The sequence below is a fragment of the Acomys minous genome (assembly GCF_964271855.1).
Source record: "Acomys minous genome assembly, chromosome: 16".
NCBI classification, from domain to species: Eukaryota; Metazoa; Chordata; class Mammalia; order Rodentia; family Muridae; genus Acomys; species Acomys minous.
In genome coordinates this window covers 39,234,776-39,256,303 of record NC_140498.1, presented here as the reverse complement: position 1 = coordinate 39,256,303, position 21,528 = coordinate 39,234,776, and the positions used below count along the sequence as shown (strand labels likewise).

At 52.8% G+C, this 21,528-nt stretch overlaps 2 protein-coding genes across 6 annotated transcripts; both read right to left on the bottom strand.

The window, feature by feature from the left end:
- Nucleotides 1-1,110: 1,110 nt before the first annotated feature.
- PIGQ (phosphatidylinositol glycan anchor biosynthesis class Q) lies at nucleotides 1,111-20,596 on the bottom strand. Of its 3 annotated transcripts, none has more exons than XM_084763072.1 (11): nucleotides 20,516-20,596; nucleotides 12,033-12,731; nucleotides 9,086-9,217; nucleotides 8,825-8,945; nucleotides 6,309-6,435; nucleotides 5,885-6,038; nucleotides 5,652-5,763; nucleotides 5,139-5,219; nucleotides 4,722-4,836; nucleotides 3,065-3,126; nucleotides 1,111-2,453 (listed from the first exon to the last, which is right to left on the bottom strand). In XM_084763072.1, the coding sequence occupies exons 2-11, from the start codon at nucleotides 12,719-12,721 to the stop codon at nucleotides 2,301-2,303; spliced, it is 1,746 nt and encodes a 581-aa protein (XP_084619198.1). In that variant the 5' UTR covers nucleotides 12,722-12,731; nucleotides 20,516-20,596; the 3' UTR covers nucleotides 1,111-2,300. The 3 variants fall into 3 exon arrangements, with proteins under 3 accessions (XP_084619198.1, XP_084619199.1, XP_084619200.1); XM_084763073.1 differs by lacking the exon at nucleotides 20,516-20,596 and adding an exon at nucleotides 20,377-20,421; XM_084763074.1 differs by lacking the exon at nucleotides 20,516-20,596 and adding an exon at nucleotides 17,531-17,700.
- NHLRC4 (NHL repeat containing 4) lies at nucleotides 18,578-20,599 on the bottom strand. Of its 3 annotated transcripts, none has more exons than XM_084763113.1 (2): nucleotides 20,516-20,599; nucleotides 18,578-20,134 (listed from the first exon to the last, which is right to left on the bottom strand). In XM_084763113.1, the coding sequence occupies exon 2, from the start codon at nucleotides 19,734-19,736 to the stop codon at nucleotides 19,095-19,097; it is 642 nt and encodes a 213-aa protein (XP_084619239.1). In that variant the 5' UTR covers nucleotides 19,737-20,134; nucleotides 20,516-20,599; the 3' UTR covers nucleotides 18,578-19,094. The 3 variants fall into 3 exon arrangements, with proteins under 3 accessions (XP_084619239.1, XP_084619240.1, XP_084619241.1); XM_084763114.1 differs by having other exon boundaries at nucleotides 18,578-20,053; nucleotides 20,516-20,598; XM_084763115.1 differs by lacking the exon at nucleotides 20,516-20,599 and adding an exon at nucleotides 20,377-20,433 and having other exon boundaries at nucleotides 18,578-20,053.
- Between the last annotated feature and the right edge of the window lie 929 nt (nucleotides 20,600-21,528).

Below are 21,528 nucleotides of genomic sequence, written 5' to 3'. Positions count from 1 at the left end.
CTGCAGGGGCCAGTGTTCCTTCAGCCAGCTCTGGTGCCAGGCCCTGACTGGTCCCCAGAAGGGCAGACAGCCCAGTACTCTGCTGCACAGAATGGCAACTGTCAGGCAAATCTCATGACAGGACTGCAGGGCCAGATGGGCTGAGGTCAGGACCTCTGCCTGATGGGAGTCCAGGAGTAAAGGGGTGAGAACAGGCTAAAGGATGTGTAAGGGCCAGTGGCGTGCGCCTTTAATCCCGGCACTTGGGAGGCAGAGGCAGGTGGGTCACTGTGAGTTCGAGGCCAGCCAAGTTCAGGAGAGCAAGATAACACAGAGAAACCCTGTCTCAAAAAAAAAAAAAAAAAAAAAAAAGGATGGTGGTGGTGGTGGTGGCCAGACCAAGTTGGGAAGAATGCATGCACCAGAAGTGCTAACCTGTGTGCTGCCGAGCCCCAAAGGGTTACCAAGAAGCCCAGGTTGAAGACCTCTGTTTTTGGACCAAGAGACAGCTGTGGGGCCACATTTGGCAGGTTCTGGGTGGGTATAGCATTACACAAGGGCCCTATGGCACCCCCAGCTGGCCTCTACTGATCCTTTGTGGAGCCCCAGGCTAGGAAGCAACTGAGAACCCGCTCTCCAAAACCAGCACAACAGACCTGAAGGCATATGAATGCTGCAGACGGTAAGAATCAGTTCCCGACAGGTGGGGGTGGCACAAGCCTTCTAACCCAGCACTGGGGAGGCAGAGGAAGGTGGATCTCAATGTGAGGCCAGCCTGGTCTACAGAGTTCTGGGACAGGCAAGACTACACAGAGAAACCCTGTTAGTCCAGGGCAGTGCTCTGCCTTGTATGGAATCTACATACTCAGAGCCCAGAGTAGACAGCCCCACCCCTACTAGGCTGTATCCCTGTCCCAGGAACCAGGGTGAAGCTATGGGCAGAGCCCCTGAGGCCCTAGGTTTGTTCACCTCTCTAAGATGTCTTGGGGTGTAGAGCTGCACACCCACCAGAAGACTCTTTGTAGAGGCCTTAGGCAGGAAATGATGGCTGTCATCTGGAAGTAACCTAAAACTCCACCTAGCCCACCCACCTAGAGCCTGGCCAGTCTTGCAGCACATCCAAACTAGCACTCCACATTCATGAGAGACTTTATTATCACCACAGGGTCAGGGTTTATCTTCACCAACGTCCTCCACTGGGGGCTTAAGAGTTGCTGTAACCTACAGCAAGAGGAAGCAGGCACAGAGGGACCCATGTTGATAGTTCTGCGTGCCTCTGAGAGACAGGCAGGCTGGCAGCTCCCTCCTGCCCACAGCAGACACTTCCAGACCATGAGGCAGTGAGGTTTCCTGCCCCCTAGAGACTAGCTCATGGGATCCTTCTAGGTGTCAGAGAAGGCCATTCCACGTCCCCAAGGTCATTCCCACACTGGGCCATGAAAGGGTACGTCCAGAAGGGAGCTGCTTAGTCCTGTAAGATGTCAGTAAGAGAAGAAAGGATATTTTGCCAAGGGCCTATCCCTACATGGGGCACTAAGCAAGAGCAGGACAGCCAGGTGGGCAGGTACCCAATTACCCCACATGATGTGACTTCAAGCAAAGGGTACCCACAGGCCTGTCAGCAGCAACTTCACAAAGCAATCTCCAGGTAGCAGCAACAAGCAAACCCAATGAAGTACAGGGTGAGGGATTAGTTCACTGGGACAAGGGATCAGTAGCTGCCTCAGTTCCTCAGATGGGTATGTTCTGCTGGGGCTTCTGGAGTGCACCAGAATGCTCCCACCCAGTAAAACAGCCAAGAGGCCCTGCCAGCAGATCCACAGGGTCTGGGCCCTCCTAGGAATCAGGCTCACTGCAGTGACTACCAGGAACCATGTGGGCCCCCACACAGGTGGTGCTAGAGCAGTAGTTCTCAAGCTGTGAATCACGACCCTTTCACAAGGGTCACCTAAGACCATCAGGACACAGATATTTACACCACGATTCCTAACAGGAATAAAATTAAAATTAGGAAGTAGCAATGAAAAAAAATATTATGGTGGGGGGCGGTCACCACACCATGAGGAACTAATTGTATTAAAGGGTCGCCAGCATTGGGAAGGCTGAGAACCACTGTGCTGGAGAGATGGAGTACAGCACTGAAGCTGGCAGGCTCTGAGAACCACAGTAGTAACTCAAGGGTGAGGCCTGCCTACACTCAGTACATAGAGTGTCAGGGTGGGCAAGGCAGGACCTGAGATGACCCCATGATCAGTGCTATTGTGGCAGAGAGGAGGCGCGATCGCTGTGCGGTGGTAGCTACGTCGGCTGTGTCCAGCTGCTCAGTCCTGTTTGTCCTCTCTCTGCCTCCAGGGGTAGATGAGCTCTCCGAAGAACAGCTTTCGGCACAGGGTCCCCCAGGAGTGCTTGGGATGGCAACCACAGCTAGGCAGGCGGTAGGTGTGCACCACATGGCTATAGGGCAGGGGGTTTATCTGCAAGGGTAGGGTAGTAATCAGTAGGGTGGGTGGTCACAGGCGCGTCAGCTGTGTCTATAGACCCTCAAGGGCTGGCACCCTGGGAGGAGGAGGATCACAAAGATGTTCCAGCACGTGGCCCAAGGTACAACTCAATACCTGGCAAGTTACCCCAGAACATGTTCTGGTTTCTCCTACAGGGACCAGGAACCCAAGACTGAAAGAGCAAAGGGTTTAAGTCCAACAGGAAATGACTACTTGTCATGAGGTCTTTGTAAAGTCATTTCTGTTTCATTACAGTCTTCTTCAGCACTATGGGGCTCAGGGGAGTTCATAAGGCCCACAACAGGGGAACCCCACCCACAGGCTGGACTAGGTATCAGCTATATAGACCACAATAGGTAGCCCCAACCCTACTGGGGAGGCTCCAGACACAGTGAATTATTGTGTTCTGATGCCTGGAGCCGACCCCTTTAGCTCCACTGAGGACTTCTGTATCTGACCTCTGGCCGACTTAACACCAAGGAGGCATCATACCAGCTGTTCGCAGCTGTCTCAGAACACTGGCAGAATATGGTGGGAGGGGGTCCCAGGTCTGAGGGGCAGTGAAGGGTAGAGGGAGTTCTTACCTGCATCAGGAGGCGGAGGGGCCTGCCTGCCTCCTGCTCCAGAACTCTGAACTTCACACCAGCTATAGGAAAGCAAGGTATTTAGGAAGGAAGGTGGTGACTACCCACGCCCAGTCAGCTTCCACTGGTCCTACTGAGTGCTGTGAGTCAGCAGAAGCTGCTGCAGATGGCAGTCTGTGACAGTAGAAGCCCTTTGAGTGCACCCACGTGGCAGCGGACCTGCCTGGGCACACATGGTTCTCTTCCACCTTTCCCATCGGCCTCTATGCTGGGTAGCAGATGCCCTAATAAGTGGTTCAGGCTCTTACAACTTCTATGTCTGGCTAACTTGGGGACCCACAATACCCCTGGCCTGTAGTTTGGGTTCCAAGTCTAGAAAATGCCCAGGAGGAAGGTTCTTAAAAGAGCAAGAAATTGGCTGGGTGGTGGTAGCACACACCATTAATCTCAACACTTGTGGGTCAGAGGCAGGAAGATATCTGAGTTTGTGGCCAGCCTGGTCTACAGAGTGAATTCCAAGACAGCCAGGTGTGGTGGCACACACCTTTAACCCCAGCACTGGGGAGGCAGAGGCAGGCAGATCTCTGTAAGTTCAAGACCAGCCTGGTCTACAAAGAAAGTTCCAGGACAGCCAGGGCTATTACACAAAGAAACCCTGTCTCGAAAAAACAAAACAAAACAAAACAAAAAGGGCAGGCAATGCTTACTTGAAGCCAGTGAGGTGGGAAGGGTCAGAACTGTGGCTTTCTAAGCAAAGTTAAACTGCCCTGCCCCAGCTGTTGGCTCCAGGCTGGATCTGGGTCTACTATGGCCCACCTGTCTTTGTGGTTAAGGTGAAGAAGTGGAGGCAGAGAGTATGTGAGCAACATTGCAAATGAGTCTCTGGCCTGAGCCCCCTGAGGCTAATGGAGAAATTAGCTAGAAGGATGTTCTCAAAAACGTTTTCTAGGCTTTCAGCAGCAGGGAGACCTTGATATTGGTTCAAAGCCAAGGAATCTGTCTGCATGTCCCTCATCAAAAGCCGCTGGGCTGGCTGGAAGAGTCAAATGGGCGTGCATACTGGCCACCTTAGAAACCATTGAATTGTTGAATTGGCTATGCCAGGTAATCCTAAAGTCCCTGCTGTGCCTAAAGTCCCAGAGACAAATGGGTTGCCCATAACAACCTCACACCTAAAGGAGATAGATTCCCCTCAAGGGATCTGGTCTCAATGCAGAGATTCAGGGAAACAGCTTGGGTAATAGGTAATGATTAGACAGTGCAGATGACCCTCTAGCAGTGTAGCAGCCCTCATTCTGGCCTGCCTTCCAAGGGTGAGGAGCATCAAAAAGCTGACATATAACCTATAACCACATGGAGACAGACTTCTGTGAGCCCCAGCCATATCCTATACAGAGCCTACAGCAAGCCCCACATATTACAAGGAGGGTGAGGCCTCAGGTCTTTGTCTCTGAATATTACTCTCCCGGGAGAGAGAGAAGACAGCATGTGCCCACAGCCAAATCTCTCTTCACTGCCCTGCCCTCCATGCCACATATACCAATTCTTTCAGGCAGAAGACACATGAGGTTGGCACAGGTGCTTTTGTAAGGCCTATAGGTATGCTGTATGACCTATCAGAAGCCAGCCAGCCACCCAGCACCCGGAGCACATTTACCTGCCAGCCTGTAGGGTCGGCAGAGTCGAAGGCCAAGGGAGTAGAGCGGCAGGGAGTTAATGAGGTCCACAAGGAGATGGATTAAGCCCTGCACAGTGATCACCAGGAGCCGGAGCTGTAGCAAAGGGGACATTCAGGGGCAGTGACTGGGGCTGAGGCCACACATTAGACAGGCCTAGGAGGAGAGCCGCTCAACAGGCCCACCACTAGAGGAGGGCTCCTCTATAACCCCATCCACCTAAGATGGGGTCTAACCTCCCCTGCAGCCACTCTTCCCCAGGGCAGGAACCCCAACTGCTTTAAGATCAATACATAGTTTTCAGACCATAGTTCAGAACAGCCGTGCTGACGTTGCCTGTCTCAGGCAGGGACCAATCCAAGTTCTGCATACCCCAGGGCAGGAGGGAGTGGACTTACCAGGGTAAATACCAGGTAGTACAGAGCGGTGGTGGGCAGCAAGAAGACCAGGATGGTGAAGAGCAAGGTCCCAATGAACAGCTGTAGGGAACAAGGACCAGCATACGTGGCATCACAAGACCGACGTCAGGGAGGCCACTCTGTCAATGGCCGTACACACCCAGCTTTAAACCTCAGGTGGAATTTTTTGGCCTCCTGAGATAGCAAGGGTCAGCATGTTCCCTTTACCATGAGGGGGATGTCTACATATCCTACAGACCTGGTGGCTCGTGAGGAAACAACAGAGTACGCAGGCAAATATGATGTTAGGGAAAAGTGCACATATAACATCTGGGTAAGCAAATGGGAAAAAGCAAAGCAGGCCCTATGCCCACCTGGGGAAAGTACATAGTCTGCTGGGACCCCTCCCCCAGGCCGACTGCTGGAGGCTAGCTGCAAGACAGGAGTAGGCTGGTCACTAGTAGGGTCCAAGTAGCTTCCCTGGCCCACCAGCAGGCTCAAAGCTGTAGGTACCTGGTCAAGGTCATAGGAACAAGAATCCACCCGCTGGCGCAGAACATTCCACTTCTTCCCGCGGAACAGGCGCCAGAGAGAGGAGAGACCGTAGATCTTCAGGCAGTAGAGCCTATAGGACACAGGCTCATGAGGGCCAGCTGGTGGCCCTGTGCCACACCTCACCCAACACACCCAACATATACCTGTGGTGTGCCCACGGCTTAGAAAGCTACACTTGACCATACACATACCTGGCACCGTAGACATAGAAGCAGTAGATGTGGAAGGTAAGAAGGGCGATGATGTCCGAAAGGATGGACAGAGCAACAGTGAGTCCAAGGCAGGCTGAGAGGCCCACATGCCACAGGATGTGCTCAATAAAGGGGGACATGAGGTGGATATAGCCTGCAGAATAGAGTTCAGCCATGAGCAGTGCCTCGTGAGGCACTGAGAGCCCCAGTTTCTGAGAACGCACACCTAACACTCCAGGACACAGTGAGTACAGACCCAGCCATTGGCCCCAGAAATTGGCTTGAGCAGTTGGCCTGACATAGCTGGCTTCATACAAATGGGAGGCCAGTAATGAAGGCAGTGGGGAAATGGGGTATGGCTAGAGTCCCCCGTTCCCCTCAACCAGCCCTGCTGGCTGCCCAACCCTGCCCAGCAGGCACTCACTGATCCACAGATGGATGTGGTACAGGAAAAAGCGGCCTAGCACCTGATCCAGTGCCCGATTCATCTTGAGCCCGGCAGGAGCACCCATCAGCCACTGCAGCAGATACTGGAGCTCCTCAGCCACGCGCTACAGGGACATGGGGCAGGGGAGGGATGACATGGTCACACTGAGGCAGGTGGGTGGATGGGTAGAGGATTGTCCATAACGCGTGCCCACCCTAGCCAGTCTATCTGGCCAGGGTAAAGGCGGCCCACACTTGCTTCCAAGCTTGGAATCATTGTCTTATTAAACAGGGTCTCACTATGTAGCTCTGTCTTGTAACTCACTGTGTAGACTAGGTTGGCCTTAAACTCAGAGAACCTCTGCTTCTGAATTCCAGGATTAAAAGCATGCACCACCACACTTGGCAAATCATGATTTTTTTTTTCCTTTTTGGTTTTTTGAGACAGGATTTCTCTGTTACACAGAGCCCTGGCTGTTTGGACTCTCTGTAGACCAGGCTGGCCAAGAACTCACAGAGATCTGCCTGCCTCTACCTCCCAAGTGCTGGGACTAAAGGCATGAGTCACCATGCCTGGAAAATCATTGTCTTCTAACATTGAGCAGAAACAGTGTTTCCCAAATTTGTCTGGCCACTGGACCCCTGACCCCTGGTCACAGCTGATTTCCAACATCCTGACTTGGGACATCTTCCAACAGGCTGGGGTATATAAACCAGTTTCCTGTGCATGTGTCCCCAAGGGACATCTACCTCAATGTGAGAACATCCTTCATCCTCCTATCCTGCCACTTTAGCCCTACCCATAGGGCCAGAAAGCCCATGATACCTGGATATCACTGAGGCTGGAGAAACCATGGCTCAATTCAAACCACATCTAGGAAATGCTGAAGCCCTCAGTCAAGACTTCACCTTGCCACTTGCTACAGGAGGTTAGGGCTACCCAGCAATGGATAGCAATTTTGGGTGAGAGAGAGAGTGCCAGGCTTATCAGGGATTGGGGGAGTAGGTGAGAGCACTGGAATGCAAGGGCCCTCACAGAAAAGACAAAATTAACTGAGGACAATAAACAGCACAGGGGCCGGGCGGTGGTGGCGCACGCCTGTAATCCCAGCACTCAGGAGGCAGAGGCAGGCGGATCACTGTGAGTTCAAGGCCAGCCTGGTCTACCAAGAGAGTCCAGGACAGCCAACCCTGTCTCAAAAAACCAAATAAATAAAACAGCACAGGGGCTTCAACAACAATCAAAGAACCTGGTCCTGGCTGCCAGGATGAAAGACACTGGTGGAGTGCTACTCACTGACCAGAGTGGGGAAGCAAGGAGGCTGAGGCACGCTCTGCTTTGTCACCAAGGTTAGGCCACAGGAGCAATTCTTTTCTTTTTTCTTTTGGTTTTTCAAGACAGGGTTTCTTTGTATAGCCTTGGCTGTCCTGGAATTGACTCTGTAGACCAGCTGGCCTTAAACTCAGAGATCCACCTGTCTCTGCCTCCCAAGTGCTGGGATTAAAGGAGTGCGCCACCACCATGCAGCCCACAGGAGTAAGTCTCTTCTCTCTACATGCTCTTCCCAAAGCCTCTTGCAGCCCTGTTGTAAGAGCCTTAGGACCACCAGGGAGGAGAGCAAAACCTTCTTTATAAATAGGGCTTATTTAATATTTAAAGGATAAAAGCCTGGCAGCGGAAAGAGACGCCATTTTTAATTAAATATTTATGGATTTTTGGGGGTGGTTTTTTCTTTTTCAGCTTTGCAAAAAGGAGGATTCAGACAAAGCTAGCCAAGAAACAGAATATAGAAACAGCCTACCCCTTTTACCGCGGTGCCAGCTTCTCTTTCCTACTGGGATGACCTCCACACACCTCCCAACTTAGGAAGCTGAGAGGGGCGCACTGCTGCCTCCAGATTCCTGGCCTGGCAACAAGCAGAGCTGGCATGTGTCTACACTGACGGAGGAGCAGAAGCTGTGCCGTGAGGACGCCCTCAAGGCTTTCACAGTAGAGACAGTGCCTTGTCTCTGCTGAAGATGAGATGGAGACCTGGGACGTTCCAAGGCTGGGTGGAAATGAAGTGGAGAAGGCCAGAAGAGCAGGAAGGGACCAGTGTGCATGCGCTGCACATACTATGCAGGGGACACTGGGAGCACAGAGGACAAGCCTGTGCCTCATTCCAGTGTAAAGGCTATCTGGGAATCGCCTGGCCAGCCCAGCAACAGCCCTCAACACTTAGCTGTCCTGAGACTGGCTTCAGCTAGAAGATCATCTCAGTACAGAAAGGCGCCCATGGAAGCCTCAACCACAAGTGGCCCCTAGGCAACTGCCAGCTTCAAGAAGGGGCAGCAGGTGTTTGGCCAGTGGTACTCTGAGAGACACAGGTCCCAAGAGTCAGGAAACATCTCAGGCTAGGGCCAAGGGTTGTGGCTCTATGGTGAGGACAGGGAAGAGCTGTTCCTGCCAGCCAAAGGACTGCCTAAGAGGATTCTCAACCCTCAGGAAGCCGGGCTCCACCCACACCTACTCACGTCAGCCACGGGGACCAGGGCATTGGCCAGCTGTCCAATTCGGTTATTGCTGTGCAGCCAAGAGAGCAGCAGCAGGCCAAGGGCCACGTCCAGTAGCACAGAAACCAGCATGTTGGCCTTCCTGGAAGGAATGTCAGGAAAACAGCTGAGAGATAGCTAGGTCCGGCCTGTGACCTCAGAGGCCTGGCTGGAGGATCAATGCAGAGCAGAGGTGGGGAAGAGCGTGGGCCTCCCTACCCATCTTTGTAAAGGAAGCCATACCTCATCAGCTGCATGGGACTCTGGGCTTTCTCGGTGCTGAAGATGAGGGAGAGGTGCTTGAGGCGGTGCTGGAGCTGCTCACAAGTGGAGAGCTTGCTTCTGATGAAGGAAAGGGGCCACAGCTTCCACAGCCTAGGGACAATAGAAGGGCTGAGACTGATACCTCCAGCCTTAAGTTTCCAGCCAAGGTTCCTCATGCTAGAAAGAGCCAGATCCACTCAGCCTGAGCCCTCTGGTTCCACTCCAAAGCTCAGCAAGGCCCAGGTAAGTGTGAAGGACACTATGGCCAAGCAAGGATGCACAGGTGTGAGGTCAGCACCCTAGTGACCCATACCCCTCCACTGAGCTTACTGTCACTGCAGAGATGGACCACCTCACAGAGCCTCAGGTATGCCTGAGCTGCATCCAGATGGCTGAAAAGTGAGCCAGGCGTGGTGGCGCACGCCTTTAATGCCAGCACTTAGGAGGCAGAGGCAGGCGTCTCTTGCATCCAAAGTCAGCTTGGTCAGGGCTACCCTCTCTTTCAAAAGAAAAAATAAAAGTCCCCAAAGTGGAGATTAGGTCATCTTTCCCCCCAGGACTTGCCCTGCCTACTGGAAGGTAACTCAGCTCAGCACGGTTCTTCCTGGCCTTTCCAGTAAGACTGAATCCCTCACAAAGGGGGCCCTGAGACGTTTCCACAGATGCTCGCATAGTAAGAGAAGTTGTCTCCAGGACAAGGAGGAAGTGCCCGATAGCAAGTGGGCTGGACTCATGTGAGCCAGGACAGCAGGTAGAGGAGCACAGCAGCAGCAGCAGCAGGAGGAGCTATGTTCCCACTCAGAGCCCTTGCTGGAGGCAGGAGGGCCCTAAGGCTCCTGGGACCTGCAGAGCTGTGGGTAACCTCAGGAGGAAAGAGCAGGGCATGACTTCCCTTTCAAGTAGCCAGCCACAGTGACCTCTCACTGGCCACATGAAATGCCAAGGCCCCAAGTCAGTCCTTCGGGGCCTGGGCTCACCACACCCTTGAGTTGTTTGAGAAGAGCACACAGTCATGAAAGGTAGAGGAGCTTTACTCTGTAGTGAGCACCACGCCTGCACACCAGCACTCATAACCACCTACTCTTTTTTTCTTTTTTTTTTTTGAGACAGGGTTTCTCTGTGTAGCCTTTGCTGTCCTGGACTTGCTTTGTAGACCAGGCTGGCCTCGAACTCACAGCGATCCGCCTGCCTCTGCCTCCCGAGTGCTGGGATTACAGGCGTGCGCCACACCGCCTGGCTACCACCGACTCTTGCTTGATGAGCAGGCTGGTGTCTGCAACCAATACACAAGCATCTCTTCACTTTCCCTGAAGCCCTTGAGAGGATAAGAAAAACTAAGGACCATCTCTGATATAATGGCACCTGGGCCCAGGTACAGCTTCACTTATTAATTCTAAGGCTGTCATAAAGTCTACGCCATACATCAAAATACCCAGCAGCCCCTGCAACTAAAGTGTATCCCCATAGGTTACCCAGGGCTCCCCTTCTGGGACAGTATCCAAAGGTCTCCAAAGCCCCTAGAAAGTGGAAGACCCCACGCCAGACACCAGTCTGTAGATCTAAAGGAAGGGGAAGCTGAGGGAGAGCTACAGCCACTTCCTACGGACCGCAGCACCAAAAAGCCAACCTCCTAGACTAGGGGTGTAGCTCATCAGGTAGAGTGCTTGTCCTGTACTGTGGTGGCACACGACTTTGATACCAGCAGAGGTGGCAGAAGGAGGTGGATCTGAGTTCCGGGCCAGTCTGACCTACATAGAGTTTTCCAAGACAGCCAGGACTACATCATGACATATTGTCTCAAAATAAAAAGTTAAAGGTCATCTTTGGTTACATGGCAAGTTTGTGCCCCGACAGACTTGAGAGAGTTCACACACACACACACACACACACACACACACACACACACACAGCGGGGAGGGAGAGGGAGAAGAGAACATCTCTGGGAGAAAAAGGCTCCCCCAAGCTCTCCTTCACAACCTAAAGAGCCCAGTGTTACCCAGCATTCCCAGGATTTGGAGATTTTTCAAACAGCTCACTAGGTCAGCAATCTGATTCTAGAGCGCCTGGGTGGGAACCAGCCCCAGGGAACTGGCTAGCCTGGAGAGAAACTGCATGAGCACCTGAAGCCAGCTGTGGGGAGAACAGAAAAGCTGGGAAGCAGGCAGCTCTGTGTCCTCACAGGTCAACCCCTAAGAGAACAGATACTGGCTTTAATCCCTGCACTCCCAGAGGCAGAGTTTGAGGTTAGCCTGGTCTACATAGTGAGTTCTAGGCCAGCCAAGGCTACATAGCTGAGACCCTGTCTCAAAACAAAAAATAGTGCCAGGCATAGTGGCGTATGCCTTTAATCCCAGCACATGGATCTTTGTGAGTTCAAGGACAGCCTGATCTACAAAAAGAGTTCCAGGACACCCAGGACTATTACATGGAGAAATGAGCTAAAGAGATGGTGCAGTGATGTGGCGCCTTACAGCAATGTGTTGCTCTTACAGAAGACATAGGTTTCATTCCCAGCACCGACATGGTGGCTCAGAACCAAGCTCTGAGAAGAGATGCACAAACGCAGATCAACTCATACAATCATACATATAATTTTTAAAAAGGTACAATAACCCAGTCTTGTGCTCATCAGATTTCTCTTTTAGGTGCTTGAACTGTTTGTGACTCATTCTATACCCGACTGGATGAGCATCACCCAATCACAGTCTCCAGGAAAAAAAAAAAAAGGCTGGACCCAGAAGGGACACAGGAACAGTAGCCTCAACTAGGATATCATCCTCTGAGACGCAGAGGGAGGGAAGGCAGGATGAGAACCTGGTCCCAGGAACAACATGAGCTCAGGAAGGCCGACCTCTGTCAGTGCCACTACACACTAAAGGGAGAGCCTGTGGTTCTTCGAGCTCTGCCCTCCGTCTGAGGAACCTACCGGCAAGCACTAGCTGCTGAGAGCAGGGACAACAAAGAAGCCAGGAGCAGGCACACAGGCCCCGAGGCCCGCTTTGCCAACTCCACAAGTATGCTCGCCTCCACTCCTTCCGATTGCCAGTGGCTCAGGCGGACGGGGCCCTCATCAAACTGGTCATTTCGGAAGAGCATCTCACTGCGTGCCACTGTGTCAAAGACGTCAGCTAGGCCTCCGGTGCTGGCTGTGGTGTCTCCACTCTGACAGTCAGCCAGTTCTCTAGGTGGGTGCAGCCAGGAGAGCAGCAGCTTGCGCTGATCATAGAAGATGAGCATGACCTGGTCTTCAGTAGGCGTGTCCAGAGTGTTGGGAATCTGGTGGTACGTGGCCTTACAGCTCCAGAGCTTGGTACCCCTCTCCCGGCATAGCTGCAACCAGGGATCATGGGAGAAGATGGCACCCAGACCCTCTAGGAAATGTCCCAGGCTCTCCTCTGGCTCCTGCTGACGGTGGCACCAGGTACCTAACACAGACACTTGTACTTGGCTGGCCTTCTGCACCTGGGCCAGGAGCTCCTTGACTTGGATGGGGATGAAGGGGAAGTGCACCACAGCCAGGATCACAGCACTACTCTGTCCTGGGACCCACCGTCCCACTAGCAGGCCACTCTCTGCCGAAGCACAGCACGTGGGGAAGAAGGCCTTGAGCACCATGCTGGGAGCCCTGGAAGAGAGGAGACAGTGTTGGTGTGAAGCTGCTGCAACTGTGTGTCTGGCAGCAAGATGCTGTACTAGGCTTATGGGCCACTCACCTGGCCACAGGTTGGGAAAGCACAATTCCGGGTTTGGGGACAGAGACTGTGGGTGAAAGCTGTGTGTCTCACAGGGACTGAACTCACCCAATCACTGCCCCAGAAAGCAGCAGCTATAGGTGCAACAGCAGGCCAGTGCTTCCTCACCGAGGCAAGCAGCCTGAAGCAGGGCAAAGTGGGGTGTTCAGGCAGACTGCAGCGACAGCAGTATATGGGCTGGGCCTGAGGGCTTCTTTATGAGCCTCATATGTAAAAGCACAAAGTACAAGCATGTACAAAAATCATAACTTAGCCAGGCATGGTGGCACACACCTTAATCCCAGCACTCAGGGAGGCAGAAGAGGCAGGATCTCTGTGAGTTTGAGGGCAGCCTGGCCTACAAAGTAAGACCAGGACAGCCAGGGACACACAGAGAAATACTGTATCGAAAAACCAAAACATTAACAAATCAGAAGCCAGCTGTGTGATGCATACCTGTAATTCCAGCTGTGGGAAGGTGGAGGCAGCAGTGTAAGAAGAGAGGAGAAATAAAAAAAAGATGATACCATGGTTCTTGACTATGTTTTCAGTACTTAGGAGGCTAAAGCAGAAAGATGACTGTGAGTCCAAGGCCAGCGAGGCCTACACATGAATTTCAGGGAAGCCTGGGATACAATATAAGGGTACAAACAGCAACAACCAGGATTGACTTAAGCAAGAATTAAGATAAAATTTTAAAACCTGGGGCTGGAGAGATGACTCTGAGGTTAACAACAGCTGTTGCTTTTGCAGAAGACCTGAGTTTAACCCGTACAGTGTTTCACAACCATTCATAACTCCAATTCAGGCAGATCCATGGGCACCAAGCACATATGTGGTACACATACATACATGCAGGCAAAACCTCAGACACACAAAGTAAATAAATCAAAAAAAAAAAAAAAGTTTCAAACCTGTTCTGGAGGGCCAGGGATGGTTTTCAATGGTAGAGTGCTTGCCAAGCATGGCCAACATTCTGAGTTTGATCTCAAATACCACCAAAAATAAAAAATAATAGTAAACCAAACTTGTTTTCGGGCTCAGGAAAACCAGACACCCACACATAGCACTGGTCCTAAAGCTGAGTCTAGGGCCTAGGACTCCATACCCCTGCTTGAAGAAGCCTGTCGCTCTGAAACAGGGAGCATGTCCTCCTGCCAATGGGCTCGGGGAACAGTTCGGGCAAGTGGGTTGCACATTCAGGGCCTGCCTGGGCTACAGAACAAGATCGAGGCCAACGGGGTCAATGTTGTGAGACTGTAAGCCCTTCAAGGAATCAAAGTGGCCAGGCCCCATCCTGAGGACCTCCAATTGCCAGGTTCTGCTCACAGAAAACAAGAAAGGCCATAATGGTGACCAAGCTCTGCCCTACAGAGTAATAAGCCCAAGCTCTGCCACCCCCATCCCCCAAAACCCAATATAAGCCTGCCTCTCACTCAGTTCTCTGCTGCCTCTCACCCAAGCAGAGGTAGCCATCCTCTTGGGTCTTTCCCAATAAATTTCCTCTATAAGGTTTGTTGTGTGATGTGACTTTGTGGTATTCCTTGGCCCCAGACTGCCAGGATACCATTCCCCTCCGATCTGTAACTCAGAGACTGTCTCAAAAAATAGGTAAAGAAGAGGCTGGCGATGTGCCTCAGTGGTAGAGCTGCCTTAACTCTGCCCTCTACCCACCTGAGGTACCTCTGGGTCGTACTTATCTTTCTCTGGAATCCTTGACAGCCATGACAAGATGGGGCTCCCAGCAGGGCATTATTATTCTCCATGAGAGAATGCCAACACATTTTCTGTGACAGGACACCAGCCCCCTGGCCTCTCAGGATCTTGATGTGGCCTTTGAGCATCAAGAACCCCACTGCAGCTACAAACCTCTATTCTGTGGGGCTTCCACCTTTCCTTCTACAGAAGGCAGCTATTTGGGGTTGTGGGCCTCCTAATGGGCATCCTTGCTAATCTGCTAGAGTGGTTGGCAGGGTCTGGGTGCCTACGTGTGCCTTCTTTTTTTTTTTTTAAAGACGCTTTCCCATCTTGCCTGTGTGAAGGACACAGCAATCCTAAACAAAGACCCCCAATTTTGGATCCTTTCCTGAGGGAGGCACACACCTTGGGCTGAACCCGAGCTTTGTGGTCTACTGTTCACACACACACAAAAAAATCCTTGGACATGAGAGGCCAGAGAGTAACACAAGTGCTTGGGACAAATGCCCAGAGCCTGAGGGACCCAGATGCAGCTTCTCCCTCGCTGCAGGTAAACTAGCCCAGAGAAGACCTCACATGACTACTGGCAAAGGCTTTTGTAATGCCGAGGATTAGACCTGGACTCTCATGTGAGCTGTAAGCCCACCCCAAAGCTGAGAGGTCTAAACGTGTCTGAGTTGAGCTGTAAGATTTCCAAATGCTGCTGGGCGGTGGTGGCACACACCTTTAATCTCAGCACTCAGGAGGCAGAAGCAGGTGGATCCCTGTGAGTTCGAAGGCAGCCTGGTCTACAATGTGAGTCCAGGACAGCCAAGGCTACACAGAGAAACCCTGTCTCGAAAAAACAGAAAAGAAAAACAAAATTTCCAAATGCTGAATACAAGAACAACCCAAGGGCTAGAGAGATAGATGGCTAAGAGGTTAAAAGCACTGGCTGCTCTTCCAAAGGTCCTGAGTTCAATTCCCAGCAACCACATGGTGGCTCACAGCCATCTATAATGAGACCTGGTGCCCTCTTCTGGCGTGCAGGCATACATGCAGCCAAAATACTGTATACTTAATAAATCTTTAAAAAAAATAAATAAATAAATAAATAAAAAAGACCAATCCAAGCCTGAAGAAGCTCTCTCTGCAACAGCCATCGCCAAGTGAGTCAAGGAAGCCTCTCCACAGACTGCACATCACAAGTCTCCAGTAAAACAAACTGGAATGCCTGAAGAAAGCAGGCACCTGCTGGGTATTCACAGAGAAACCCTGATGCCCAGCACCAGCCCAGGCCAAATCCCATAGCTAGTATCAAGTACCAATTTCTCCATCCATTCTGTAAGAACTGTCTCCAGAAAGCCATGACATGGGGCTGTAAGGCATTGTAAAAAGTACTAGAGCAGCTGGGCGTGGTGGCGCATGCCTTTAATCCCAGCATTTGGGAGGCAGAGGCAGGCGGATCGCTGTGAGTTCGAGGCCAGCCTGGTCTACAAAGAGAGTCCAGGACAGAGAAACCCTGTCTCGAAAATAAATAAATAAATAAACAAACAAACCTAGAGCAATTCTGCCTGCAAGAGCCCCAGTGGGCCACTGTCACAGAGGACCATTCAGTACAGCCCAAGCTTTTGTTCAACAACCCCATATGGACACACAGCTCAGTGAAATACCATCTGACTCTCCTGGGGAACACTTCCCATTAACTAAGGAAAAAAATGCTCACAAACTGTGTGGGAAGAAAAATGCCCTTGGTCTAATTATAGATGTGGCGGGGGAGGGGGCTGGTTTTGAGTCTGTTCACAACGAGTAAATGCAACGTGCTGTGTACATAATTTGTGCACATCCTTTGTACAGCACGCTTCATTTAGTTTGCCTTAAAAAAAAAAAAACAAATCAAAACCAAAAAGCTCAGGTCAAAGGAAAGAAGGTGAAAGGCAGAGAGCTTGGTGCTCTCTGATCTGTAGGGTACTGAGAGAACTCGTTATGAGGCAAATTCCCGCCCTCACTCCCAACTCCACTGCCAGAACCACTGAAGTCTGCTTACACTGGGCTGCTGGGATTCCAGCAGCAGAAAAACATGAAAGAGCAAGGAGATCGATACAAGAGGTGAGAGGCTGGAGAGAGAAGGCAGAAACCTGGGCAGTGCGAACTTCTGAAAAGATGCCGATGAAAAGAACAGTCCAAGCCTGGAAAAGCTGCCTCTGCTAAGAAGGGGTCCGTTCCCTCTCCCTGCCGCCCGTTCCCAGGTGGGTTAAACAAGAGAGGCCTCAGGAAGTCAGACTTCAGTAAAAAGAACTACTGCTTACCTCCCCTGCAAGGACGGGCTGGAGGGATGGCCAGCCCGGTTAAGATCGGACAGGGACACATCATAGCTGAAACTCTTCTTTGTGAATCTCTGAGAGAGTTCCTATTGACCCCACGTTCAAAACAACAAAACCCCAAAGCAAAACAAAATCCACTTTTCTGACAGGGGATTGTAGCCCAGTCGGTAGGATGTTTGCCTAGCCTGTACGAGACCCTGGGCTCAGTCCCCCAGAACCTCAAAACCGGGTAGTAGTAGCGCATGTCTGTAATTGGGAAGTGGACGCAGGAAGATCAAAAATTCAAGGTCATCTTTTGCCATACTGGGATTTTTGAGGCCAACCTAGCCTACAGGAGAACCTGTCCAGAAACACGTTTTTGCCTCTGTAAATGCTTTCTTTCTTTTTTCATTTCAAAAGGAGGTGGGTAATCTGTTTCCGATTTTTACTGAGGTTAATGGCAAGTGTGAGTCTCCGCCGACGTCCCAGAAATCTTCCAGCTAGTTCCCTGCCCGGAGCTTGGCTCCCTCAAGTTCCGGACAGCAGGCCCAGACCCACAACCGGTGCCGCCGAGCCAGGAGGTCAGCTGCGGGGCGGCCGCCGCTCCCTCCACCCAAGGCTCCAGGTTTCCCATCTCAGAGTATTAGGAGACTGGCACTGCCTCGGGATTTCCTCCTCTTCCTCTCCCGGCCCCGCCGCCCTCTAGTGCTCACCGGCTGGTGCCCAGGGCCGCGTCCCCGAGCGGTAAGGAAAGGCACTGGGGTGGGCACCGCGTTTGGCAGGCCCGGGTGGACAACGGTGCTCCCGGCCCCCAGGCCCGCCGCGGGACATCAGCACCATTTCCGCCGGCTCCGCGCGTTGCCGCGCGACGGTCCGGTCCCCAAACGTGCCCGGGCTGTCCACCGACTGAGCCTCAAAGTTCCGCGCGCGACTCCTGCCGTCAAACCTACCCTGCTGCAAACGTCCCGAAAGATCGGTTGGATCCAGCCTTTGGGGACCCAGATCGTCGCTTTGTTCTCAGCGCCGTTCCGGCCTAGGCTCCCAAGCCCGAGCCCTTCCACCTGTCTCTGCATTGCGGGTAGAGTGCACTCCGACATATTTGGGCCGCATAGTCTGAAAGCCATACCCTTAACAACGCTGCAACTAATGTTTATTGAGCATCTACTTACACACAAAGTTCTTTTTTTGTTTTGTTTTGTTTTTCGAGACAGAGTTTTTCTGTGTAGCCTTAGCTACACAGTCACTTTGTAGACCAGGCTGGTCTTGAACTCACATTGATCCTGCTGCCTCTGCCTCCCCCAAGTGCTGGGATTAAAGTTCTTACATTATCCATTAATTCCCCCACAAGATAATGATCAGGACGTACTGAGATAATCTGGAGGAGCGACAGGTGTTGTGGCATAAACCACAGACCTTAGTGTCCAGACGACAGGCTGGGTGCCACCCTACACCCTGAGGGGGCAACAGATCTCATTTATAACCCTAGAGGAAAGGCCACTGTTCTCCTGCCTTGAATGGAAAAGCATGAAAGGACCTGCGCTACAAAGAGCGCTCCCAGCGTTCCACCCAAAAGCTCAAGATTGGTTTGGCCCGGCATTGATGGAGAAACTGAAGACATCTTTCAAAACAGCACCTGTACAGGAGAGACCCTTAAGACCCAACCAACCCTTGCCATGCTTCCCCTCTAGGGCATCTATAGGGCATGACCCTCCAATTCGCTTACCCTTTACCTCTGTTGGGCCCAGAGTTGCTGCTGGAGGCTCAAGAGTGGGGATGATTCTGGGGTGGGGGGGGGGGGGGAAACACTAAGGGACCACACCCTTACCCTAAACTGCCCAGCCCAGGCTAGCCACACCCTCCCTGCCTGTCTGTCTGCCTCAGATTAGGATGTAGGGGTTGGGGCACCTGGCTATGTGCTGACAGACACCCTCAGCTCCCAGGATCTGTAGCTTCTAGTGTTGCCTCAAAGCTCAGGCCTCCTGAGACCCAGGCTAGCAGAGCCAGGGAGGTTGGAGGTCTGGGTGGGCATATGAATGGCTACAGGTATACTGAAAAGGGAAGTGAAGTGGAAACGGACCATTTTAGAGCCGCACCAGGATGTGGTGAGTCATAGTTTCTGGAGAGACAGGATTACTTGCCAAGAGGAAATAAAAAAGCCAGCTATGACCAGGTGTCAGGATGAAGGTTCAACAGATCCCAAGGAGCCCACCCGTCTTCCATGACAGTACAGGCTTCAGGCCTAGCCAGTCATGGGAAGGGGCTATTTCCCCAGAACCATCAGGCCATCTCCCCGAGGTACTGGTACACTTTGATGCAGTTGTCCCCTGCATCTGCCACCACCAGTTGGCCCTGGGGTGCACAGGCCATACCCAAGGGCCTCTCTAGTCCCTCCAACTGCAGGCAGATGGGTGGCCCAACCCGGGGGAACACAATCACTTGGTGCCTCTGCTCATCAGCCACAATAATGCTACCCTCTGTATCAGAGCACACACCTGCTGGATGGCCAAAGCTATGCCCAGTCAGGGTTCCCAGGGAACCCAGAGGCTGGTGGGCACTGCCAAACAGCTGCACATCCCCAAACTCCTCACTCACAGCAAGGCCCCCATCTGGCCCTGGCCCTACCCAACAGGGGCCCTCCAGTCCTAGCATGGAGACTGGACCGAGGGACTCCAAGGTTGGTCCTAACACGAAACTATGCACAATTCCAGGCAAGTAGTCTGTCACCAGTAAGTGGCCAAGGGCATCCACAGCCAGCCCTCGAGGGGACAAGTACGTGCCTACAGTCACCCAGCGGCCCTGAGGTTCCCGGGAAGTGTACTGGAGAGCATGCACAGCCCCATGGATGAGGTCACTGACCACCACAAGCCCTGAAGCTGTCACGGTCACATCCTCTGGAACAAAGGCTCCAGTTCTAGGCATGCGGCAGGGTAGTTGACAAATGGCATGTCCCTCAAGATCCAGCACATGGACACAGGATGCAGCACCAGCCGTCAAGAAGAGCAGGCCATCTGGGGAGCAGTGCAGGCCCCGGGGGCTTCCCGCAGCCCCTGCTGGCACCAGGATTTGCCCCAGCAGCCTGGGCTGCAAAGAGGAACTGGCATCTCTAAGTTGGTCCAGCCTGAGATTTGGCCCTTGAGGGTTGATGGCTGGGAGTAGGGGTGGCCCAGGAAGTCAAGGAGTCAGGACAGATGGGACGCCGGGGGTGGCAAGCAGCCACAGTCTCAGGTTCTCTGCGGCTGCAAAAGAGTTGGAACACCCATGTGTGCAGATGGTGGCTCTTGGGTGCCGGCACCCTCCCATTGTACAGTTGAGGTGACCTGGGAGGCAGAGGGCAAGGCTGTGCTGTATTTGTGCTTCTTTGTTCTGTGTTCTCACCTTGTCCCCAAGCCCAGCAACCACACAGGTGTCAAGGTGTCTACAACAGTGATCTGGAAGACACCACCCTCTCAAGAAGGGCAAAAGTTTTGCTCTAAGGCTCAAGTCACATGCTTAGCTCTGTCCTAGCTTGGGAGTAAGGGGGAAGGGTGACAGATAAGCAAGCAGCATTTCTCAAACTTACCAGCCCTGGGATTCCTCCTTCACAGGAACAGCCTGAGCGCCTGTTAGTTACCACCACCACCACCACCACCCAGCCCCTGTGCTTTAGCCAGGGAGACATTCAAACCCCAGCCGCCCAGGGTTCTCCACATGTCTCTCACCTCCTCCACAGAGATCAGGATACCTCTTATCCGGGGCTGGCTGGCCTCAGGGCTTTAGGTCAGGTCTCTGTTGTTGGAGACAGCCTGGGTGTGGGGGGGGAGGGGGGAGGGAGGAAGGCTAGGGGAGGAGTCACCAGACAAGTTTCCTGCAGGGACAAGTTGAGCTGGGGGAGGGGGACAGCGGCTTGGGCTGAGTCCCTGGCCTCCAGTCCTGCCCCCTCTGGCTTGGGCCTCGTCCTTAACCTGAACACTTTCTCCTGCCCCTGCAAAGCTCTCTAGGACAAGCATGCCCTCTCCAAGAGTCACCCACAGTCCTCTACAACAATAGGCCACCCCTTCAGGCAGGGCATTTGTGTCAGGACCAAACCTTGGTCATCCTCTTGACACCAAGAAGTCAAGCTGGTTCTGACACTTCCCATGAGTCTGGTGATGCTGCCTCCCATGATCAGAAAGCAGGGTACAGTAGGCACGTGGGGGTACTGAGAGGTAGGTGCCTCAGGTTTAAGACTTGAGGTTTCTTGGACACCTGGACTCTGCCCCCGGCAGATCGCCACAAAGCCTCCAGGTCAGTGACGTCTAGCTGGCCTTTGTCAGCCTTGGCCTGCAGCCCCACAGCAACCTAGGCTGACCAGCCAGAACTCTGGTCCCAACAACACCTGTAATGCCTCACAGTGGGGTGGCTTCCTGATGCTATCACCAGGTAGGTGGTTAATGGGGCAGCTGAAGGTCCTGTTTGGACTGGCCCCAGCCTGGCCAGTCTAGCCCCAGTGAGAACAGTGCCTCCTCTGAGGGCAACTTGTACCTCAGGGCATTCCTGGGTGGGCATGGAAGCCAGGGCCCAAGTCCCCAGGGAGAAAAGTGATTTGCTATGGCTGGGGGGGGGGGGGCCCCGAGCGGCCCTCCCTGCCTGTCTCCCACCCTGGCCTGTGGAAGGCCAAGCAGGGATGTACTGGGAGGGAAGCAGTGAGCTGTGAAGGCCACCGATGCCTATCGTGGCTGCAGGGGCTGGCGGG

Excerpts from the sequence above, each read along its gene's own strand:
- PIGQ (XM_084763072.1), bottom strand. The coding sequence starts at position 12,721 with ATGGTGCTCAAGGCCTTCTTCCCCACGTGCTGTGCTTCGGCAGAGAGT. Across the intron at positions 6,039-6,308 it reads CCACATCCATCTGTGGATCA|GCTATATCCACCTCATGTCC; the intron begins GTGAGTGCCTGC and ends TCTATTCTGCAG. Across the intron at positions 5,220-5,651 it reads GTTCCTATGACCTTGACCAG|CTGTTCATTGGGACCTTGCT; the intron begins GTACCTACAGCT and ends TGTTCCCTACAG.
- NHLRC4 (XM_084763113.1), bottom strand. The coding sequence starts at position 19,736 with ATGCCTAGAACTGGAGCCTTTGTTCCAGAGGATGTGACCGTGACAGCT.